The sequence below is a fragment of the Ranitomeya variabilis genome, chromosome 6 (assembly GCF_051348905.1).
Source record: "Ranitomeya variabilis isolate aRanVar5 chromosome 6, aRanVar5.hap1, whole genome shotgun sequence".
Lineage (NCBI taxonomy): Eukaryota > Metazoa > Chordata > Amphibia > Anura > Dendrobatidae > Ranitomeya > Ranitomeya variabilis.
In genome coordinates this window covers 95354107-95363176 of record NC_135237.1, presented here as the reverse complement: position 1 = coordinate 95363176, position 9070 = coordinate 95354107, and the positions used below count along the sequence as shown (strand labels likewise).

At 37.2% G+C, this 9070-nt stretch overlaps 1 protein-coding gene and 1 long non-coding RNA gene across 3 annotated transcripts in view; one reads left to right on the top strand and one right to left on the bottom strand.

Moving 5' to 3' along the window:
* Window positions 1–250: 250 nt before the first annotated feature.
* EVX1 (even-skipped homeobox 1) overlaps window positions 251–9070 on the bottom strand; it is a 52094-nt gene continuing 43274 nt past the window's right edge. The window contains exons 1-3 of one of the 2 annotated variants that reach the window (XM_077268817.1): window positions 4072–4675; window positions 2399–2637; window positions 251–1950 (exon numbers count right to left, since the gene is read on the bottom strand). In XM_077268817.1, the coding sequence (XP_077124932.1) occupies window positions 1426–1950; window positions 2399–2637; window positions 4072–4459 (1152 nt within the window). In that variant the 5' untranslated portion in view covers window positions 4460–4675 and the 3' untranslated portion in view covers window positions 251–1425. Of the gene's footprint in view, window positions 1951–2398; window positions 2638–4071; window positions 4676–9070 lie in introns of those variants that run through there. The other variant, XM_077268818.1, reaches the window with a different exon arrangement.
* LOC143781899 (uncharacterized) overlaps window positions 4787–9070 on the top strand; it is a 32478-nt gene continuing 28194 nt past the window's right edge. The window contains exon 1 of the long non-coding RNA XR_013216830.1: window positions 4787–5215. This is a non-coding gene — a long non-coding RNA (uncharacterized LOC143781899). The remainder of the gene's footprint in view (window positions 5216–9070) is intronic.

The following is a 9070-nucleotide window of genomic DNA, read 5'->3' as shown; positions in this document are numbered from 1 at the left end:
AGATACAAAATGCATAATATCTAGATACAACATGCATAGTAGATAGATAGATAGATAGATAGATAGATAGATAGATAGATAGATAGATAGATAGATAATTTCATGCTTTCACTGTTTTTTGTTTTCAATTTTTTATTCCCATCTGAAGCAAAAGGTGAAAATGAATTTCTGTAGCACCTCAGTAGTGTGCTTCATTCCTAAATTAGTTTCCTCTCAAAAAATTAAATCAAATACAAAGTTACACCACTCATGTCCTTGAAATTATAATTCATCTTTGCCTTTCTTTTATTGCAATTTGTAACAGATCATTGTAACAATGTTTTCATTAGATTGTTATTATCATTATATTTTTTTTATCATTTTGAACTCGTCAAAATCATCTTCACAAAAGACATCAACTGCAATGAAATATCCAACCCAGTTCTGAAAAATATTTCCAATAAAGCCTAAAGGTAGACTGATATCCAGGTAGACATTTTCATTGCAGCCTACATGTGCAACCAAAGCAAATATAAATAAAGGAAATGTAAACTAAATATCCCTGAAAATCAAGTATGAAAAAAAATAAAAAAATAACATAAAACCCACAAGCCATGAAAATGAAGCTTTGTCCACAGGCTTATTAGATAGAAAGTCCTTGTACTGTGCTGCATTTGCACTCATTGGCAGAGGTGGCTGCAGTCTGTAGAGATCTGGCTAGCTAATCCTTTCCCTTTGCGGCTTGTTAAGTTCTGGCAGAAGGTTTGCACGTTGAGGAAATTATTATACATTCAGAAAAACCCTCCTTACATATACATCACTTGATAATTTAATCAGTGCGTGCACTTTTCAGCAGCTGAGGATAAACCATTGGCATTCCCACCCAGACTTATCCAAAGCCCAGTGTCTGGTCCTAATAAAAAAAAAAAAACAACAATATATATATAAAATGATAAGAAATTCTAAAGACTGACATTTCCATGGAATGGAAAGTCTCCTCCACAAAGTGTGGCATTGTGTACACTGCAGAAGGTGGTTTGTGTAATACTGTAAGCTGCCGGGGAAAATAAAAAAAACAACATTTCATGTCAAACGTTTGGAATGAAAATGGTTTCTAAATGACCTTTTGTTCTGTGTTAACATAGCATTCAAGTATTCCAGACTGGTAATCCTAATCTACATACGTCCTTCTTTTTGTCACATACACTTTCATAGAATAAACAAGGTGGTGGCAAAGCCCAGAAAATGATCATCCTGAAAAAGTAGAGTCCTTTATTTTCTAAATAATTGTTGTTGTTTTTTGTTTTCTAAACTAAATCAGGAGAAGAAATGTGATGCCCTGATAAGTTCAGTAATGCCACCTACTGAATAGGGGCATTTTAAGACACGGACATGGCCCATGGCCAAGTCACTGAGGAAGAAGTGGGTGCAGGAGAAGCATCAGTTTTATCTGGTCAGTGGTACTTCTTCTCTCTGGTCTAAAGGAATAGTGGATTTGCTCAGGACTGATGGGGTGAAGGTGAGGAAGGAGTCTGATCTTGAGGATGATGAGCAGTTAAAGTCAGATGCTGCAGACCTTTGTGCCAGCCCATTAGGAGACGTAGCGTGGCATGCCAAGCAGGAGCATGGGGTGCCACCAGCAGTAAGTCCATGCGCAGGGCTGGCATAAATGGAAGGATGCCGAAAAGCACATAAGAGTTCTGGCCTAGGGTAAGGATGAGAGAGGACTCTGAAGGTGTCCAGTGGTCTCAGTGGGGAGCTAAAGGGGGCTGCAGCTGAGGCTGTAGTGGTGCCAATACCCATGTGAGAGTAGTAAGGAAGAGGTAGGTGAGATGGAAAAGGGTAAGGTAGGCTGCCAGTAGCTGCTGCATGGCTCATCATGTAGGTATAAAATGCTGGATCTGCAGGATGGGGCCAGGTCATTGCCAGGCGCTGACGTTTATCCTTCATCCTTCTGTTCTGAAACCATACCTGAAAAAAAGCAATTGATACATTTTATATAAAAGGGGCATTAGACATTTAACAAAAAAATATATATTAAGTATCACACAGGCTTCATATATGTCCTCCAAACGAAATAAATGCCCTGCTGATATAACTGTGTGTGCACCAGGGTGAGAATAAACGGAGAACTAAATCTAGAAAAGAACACATAGCACCAAAATTGCAAACACCATATCTGTTCCTTCATAAAATTAGAGAAAAGTGGCAGAAACTACTGTTGATGACACTTTAAAAAAAAAAAAAATTCGATTAATATAGGAAAAAAATAACTATAGTCATCATGTATTCTGCCTGAAATGGCTGCTTACAGGTAACAATAGATTGTAGACAATATAGACTTAGGAATGGTGCTCTGGAGTCTACTCAAGCCATTTATGTATCTACCAGTGATGTAATTACTAGATCAGCTCCATACCTTGATAGTAGTTTCTGGCAGGTTCAGGGCTGCAGCCAGTTCACATCTCCTGGGCCTGGACACATAGTTCTCCCTGTAGAACTCCTTCTCCAGACGTGCTATCTGCTCCCTGGTGAAGGCTGTCCTGTATCTGCGCATCTGGTCCCCTGAACAGGACAAGGAGCCTTGAGATCCACCACTTGCCTTTGATGAATCGCTCCCATTCACAGGACTGCCACCCATGGTCTCAGAGCACTGACCTGCACACACGAGTCAAACACAAGACATTATGTTACAGCCATGGCCACCCCTCAGCCTGTTTATCTAGGACTTTAATGGAAACACAACATGATGAGTCAAGTGGAATCATTCATCTACAAGTCATATAGGAAATACAAACATATGGAATATAGAATTGGGGGAGTATAACACCATAGGAAGAGCTGCACTCATTACACACCTAAAGCATCATGATTACTTGCTAAAATAAATAAATAAACTAAGTAATTTCACAGATGACTATTATAGCCAAACTGGCCATGGAAATGTAGCTTGTGTTCGCATTTTGCTAGACAATGACAGGTCTATCAGTCACAGCGATCTCTGGTGCAACCACTGACCATTATTGGCCATAACCCCTAAATTAGCGTGCATGTTCCAATTTCACAGTACAACCAGGCTGTCTCTTCAGTAATCTATGTACTCCTCAATAAATTAGAGATAATGAAAAATAACACGGATGTCTTGTAATGAGAAGTGATCTCCTTTATATTGGATGGTTCTTTATCGCTTTTATTAGACACGATCTGTATGTTAACATAAAAAAATGAATACCATTGTGCCGATAATGGCCAAGTAATAAATTGAGAACATCCTATTATTATTACTAATAATATTATTATTTGTAGTAATAGAAGAAATAGAAGGAATATTATTATTTTAATTTAAATAGCTTTTTAGCGCTCCTGCGGAGCATCACGGCTACCTGGTCTCCTGAATGGACATGTCTTGGAAGATCTCGGACTCTTCCACCTTTGATATGGAACTTGGGCTTTTGTCAGTAACACCCAAGTTTTCATTTAACATCCAAGAAACGATTTCCGATCTGGCGCCGGTCACTGGTGAAAGTGAGAAGATGAGGGAAGTCTGAGAGGGACATGTAAAGTAGGAGAGCAGCCAGGAGCCTCCAGCTCGCATCTCATTGTCTTTATGGTCACCTACACACAATGTCCCAGACAGGCTTCCTCAGCACACTCTTTGATCTTCAGTGCAGAGAAAGGTGTTAAGCTCCCTGGAGAAACCATTGAGTGAGCCAGATCCCAAAATAAAGCTGCTCAGTGCTACATATATTATCATAAACTGCACAATAATGAGCAGCACGATAACGTGGAGTAATAGGAATGGAGGAGTGGACGATAAATTGTCGGTGCAGTCACTACTCGGTGCACAAAATGAGGATGATTTATGCGGATATATATAAAAAAACACATAGGGAACTAAATATAAACCTAAGTATGCTGAAAACATGTACTGTAACTTTACCTGTAATAACCATATACATGGCTGTATACACATATATGCCCATGCATATTGTCATTATAGTAATAATATATACATATAGTATATATATCCATTGCTTATGGCAAACATATGATGTATGACCCCATTCTCCCGCCGGGCATTTATACTGGTACCTTTGCTGTGTTGGTAGTCGTTGCTGGCTGTGGTGCAGTCCGGGGTGCAGCTTACTTCAATCTCCTCGTAAAAATCCGACTCGGTGTCCGAGCTGCTGTGCTGCCCCTTGGCAGATAATGGGTCCGGACGGGGTGAGGCGTGGAGCAGCGCTGCTGACGACCTGCCGTCCGCATCGGTCCCTGATACAACCTCCACCTCCTCCTCTGCTCTCTCCCTGGATGCCAAGAGGCCAGATCTAGGGCTCAAGCAGCTTCTCGGAATCATTTTCTCCTGCGGCTCCTGAATGGGGCTTCCCACTGTGTCCGACAAATTAGACATTCTCTTGCCAACTAGAGTGCCAAGTTGTCCTCCCTCCAGAAACATGACCATGTCCTTCCTGGCATCCATGGTGTGTGTGAGTGTGAGCCAGACAGGACTAGATAGAGAGAGGTGCAGATGATGACCCTGTGCTGCCTGCACTCTCCTGCGCTGGACTGGCTCTGGGAGGGATCACCATTGCCCTCTTCTTCTAAGCTGTCATCCTTAATGGTGCAATCGTCATTACTGAACCTCTGCTGACGCCACTCATTGATTGCTGCTGCTGCTGCTGCTGCCGGATAAATAGCAACGTCCGCCACCTCCAAGATGAAAGAGAAGCCCGAGCTAATGCTTTATGGACTGGCTGATGAGCACGGAGGATGCACCAAGTGTGAGCAGCAGCACACATCTGCAGCTCTCTGCCCTGCCTAGTGTTCCGCAGGGATCACTAAGAGCCCTCACAAGCTCTCACCTCGCTAATCAAGCTTTTACTTTATTTTCTCTTTGTTGCATAATTCATCACAGGATTCATAACTTTTTCCTTTTTTTTCTATTTTTTTAAGAACCGTTGTGAAGTCCATTCACTTATCATTCATAATTCAGTGCAGCTACACTAGTGACAGTTTCAGTGTCATCACAACTTTTTTTTCCTATGGTGGGAACATTTTAGGGATTTTTTTCTTGTTCTTCATTGAAATTGCTCCAACTTTTCATTTTTCAAGGCTCCTCATGTAATGATATTGTCTTTTTCTTGTTACAGATACCAGGCATAGATCAACATGGAACTTTTATTTTTACATAACTCTCTTCTGTCTACTCTATCACTGGCTCTGCAGCACAGATCAGGTAAAGATCACACTTATGTTGGGTCATCTACTTATTGTACCCCCTTAGCACAGACGGAGACATATATATATATATATATATATATATATATATATATATATATATATATATATAGATATATATATATATATATATATAGATATATATAGATATATACATTGTTTTAGCAGATGGATAGATGGATGGATAGATAAATAGATAGATAGGTAGATAATAGAATAGATAACAGGCTTGAAGAAAACAGAAATATAGGCAGATTGATAAATATATAATGTTGATTATATATATGTATATTACGTTGCTTATTTACTATGTACCCAGAGACATTATATATATATAGTTTATTTATTATGTACATTATGTACTCAGAGACACACACACATATATATATATATATATATATATATATATATATACACACACACACATATATATACATATGTATGTGTGTGTGTGTGTGTGTGTGTGTGTCTGGGTACATAATAAATAAACTCTCTCTCTATATATATAATTGAAACATCACACTTGTGAACCTCTTTTATACTACTGACATTGCACATTACACTATTATTAAACATGCTACATAGATTCATTGGCTTGTTTCACTATGTAATATATTTTACAATTTTGAAAAATACACTTAGTAGCATTGGGTTTATGTCAGTGCCTTTTTTGTAGTTTTTTTATGGACTTTTCAAGTGTATTTAGATTTCCATCATAAAGAGGAGCCAAATGGTTCTCACAAATCACTAGCAACATAAGCACAGAAATATGAATGCTGCTTTTCCCGGGGGACCAAGTTATGTATTTTAACCACCTCCAGCTCTGCCATATGGGGAATGGAATGGGAAAGTCTTGTATATTACCCTATTACCGAGGGCTTCCATCATGCAAAATAATAATAGTTTTGACAGTAAGTAGCCAATGACAGTCTCTAATATAGGGGAATTTAAATGAAACCACCATTAATCAGAAGTCGCACAGGATCTGAGGTTAAACAAAATCAATACATGGAAAGACAGGCACAACTTTACTGGGACACATGTCAAGAATACAGTTGCAAAATGAGGCTTTTCTATACATTCCCAATATTATAGTCATTGTAGCACCTTATTGGAAGGGGGCTGGGTGTCTGGTCATTCTCATCAGACTCTTGGCTTTTTCCTCTGCATCCTTTCAGGGGCAGGTAATGCCTTATAGCTATGCTTCCATTGTATGAATTTAAAGCAATATTCATTGTATCCAGTGCTCATGGGATAATAGACATATGTTATATAGACACAGATATTGTAAATGATGCTCTGTCACATAGCATCTGCTGGCTCTATGAATGTAATGCATGGTTGCTTTTAACCTCCTGGGTGCCAGAACAATATGTTGCTGACTCAGCTGGCAATCAGGGGGTTAAACACATGGCTTATCAGACGTATACGATATATAAACAGTATAAAAAGCTAATAATGAATTCTGGTTTACCGGTCTTAATTTTAAAGCCAGTGCTTTACATCCTCGTTTTAATTATTTTGTTAGTCCCATGGCAATAATTAAGTAATTTAATTGGCATCATAGAGCACTTTACATGTGATATGCTTGCTATAGAAAATGTAAAATACTCTGTTCAACCTGTGCTCATTTGATGTTTTTAAAAGCCATTTCCCCTTTTAGACCATCAAGATTTAGCGGCACAATGGATTTTTTTAAGCAAGGACGGGGTGAGCTGGGGGGATAATAACCATATGAGAGACAGAGCTACCACTAATTACCATGAGACAATGGTGACAGGTGACGGCTCCTGACCTCACAGGGAAAGTATAGAGAATAAATTGTTTATTTTTCCCTCTGGTAAAATAGGTTTAATTGCACGAATATTTGAAAAGTATGTATGTAATTTTCATTTTGATCTGAATATTTATCTGTCTATCTATATGAGATCTATATATATCTAAATATAATATAATATCTATTTATGGATACATACATACATATAAGCAAGGTAGATTACATGGCAAAATAAGACAGCACTATGAAAGGGTGTACGGGAAATATTGATTTTTATAGCTGGTATGTTACATGCTACACAATCTTTGTGAACTTTACAGTTTACATTTTTCTTTTATTTTTTTATATAATGCCCAACTATTGGAAGAGTTCTGAGGTTACTAACATGTTGAAAACATTATATTTCAATATATTCTTATATTAGTTGAATGCATTTGCTTTTTCATATATTGGCTGACTTTCAAATTGACATGGAAAGAAGAGGATAGAATTACCCTTTAATTGTTGTTAATATTTTCACTAATTCCAAGTTGAAATATATTCAGAATGTAAAAACTATTCACAACTTGGATTTTAAGAGAACGGTACAGACAATGTACACGGATTGCTATTTATTAGCTATAACTATTAAATTAACAAAGGAGACAATACATTTTATCTTTATCTATGTTCCCATCTATTCTCTGTATGACAAATTCATGCTCTCCTACCTTTTATTTCTAGTGTAAACGATCTGGTACAACCAAATTAGAAAAAAGCAGAACGTAAATAGCCCCATAAAATCTTACAAACTTTCCATTAAACTGTCGGTATCTTAAAGTCAGCGCCTGATTGTCTCCCTGCTAACCACAGGGCAAAGCCAACTACAATACAGCTACCAGTATATAGGGATCCCAAACCATCAAACAGTAAAACAATTACCCCAGTGTAAACAAACATAGCCAAGGATTCAAACAGATAGATAGCTAGAATATAATTAGATACCAAGTTTAGAGGCCATCGGAAACCTGCAATCTATAATTATTTTTGCATAAGGTTGCACCATATATAATTAGATTGATGTCTGCTGACATTGACATGGGCAAGCCAAGTGTTAAGGATATGTGAAAAGCAAAGTGAAAGACTGAGTTATTAAAAAATATTGTATTAATTATAATTGGAAGGCATTTCCTTTAGGTTCCTATCAGGATATCTTTAACTTATGTTATTGCACCTGGAAATTAATTGTGGAGAGTAGAAGCAATTCATTGTGTATTTATAGCATAATTCTCAGGTAACCTTTCATTAAGGCTAAAATTCCACAATAAGTATATGGTGCATTTTTCTTTCTGCTGCATACTACAGGTCTAGCAGAGTGGGTGACATTTCTGTAAGTCTCATTCCCACTGTGCAGTTTTTTTTTAACCCTGCACATACCGATCTGTTGTGCGTTTTTTTTTTAAATCAGCAACATGTCAATTTGTCTTGCTGTAAATATGGGTATAATTTTCATTTTATCCTCTATAGACTTGAATGATATGTGGAGAATCAACAGATAAAGATCTCATGGGTTTTTAATGTGTTACAACAGTAAAAATGCATGCAGTCCTCACATGAATTTATCAATAAAGTTTTTATTAAAGCTAGTTAACTCAGCAAACAAGAAGTTACCAAAATAAAAGTATTTTTTTTCTTCTCAAGACATGACATATAAAAAAAGACAAAAACTGCAGCTGCAATAAAAAATATGAAAAAAAAAATGTTAAAAAATGCAATTAGAAAAAAAAAATGCCAGTAGCCAGAATTATCTAATTGGGGCAGAAATGCTGCAAAAAAAAAAAAAAAAAATAGCACCAAAATAAGCAATGTGAGAACATAGCCTAAAGGGTTTTCAGGTTTAATGTAAATACATCTAAGATCAATGTTGTGCTATATGCTTTGAAAACAAATTCTTCCACATTTTCAAGATATTTTTTTGTTGCCAGTGAATGGAAACAATATTGTTTATGCTCAAATTAATGTGACAATTGTACCCAGTCTACTCAAAAGTCTATATTACTACACAATATGCACAAACATCTCCTGGCCCTGATAGTT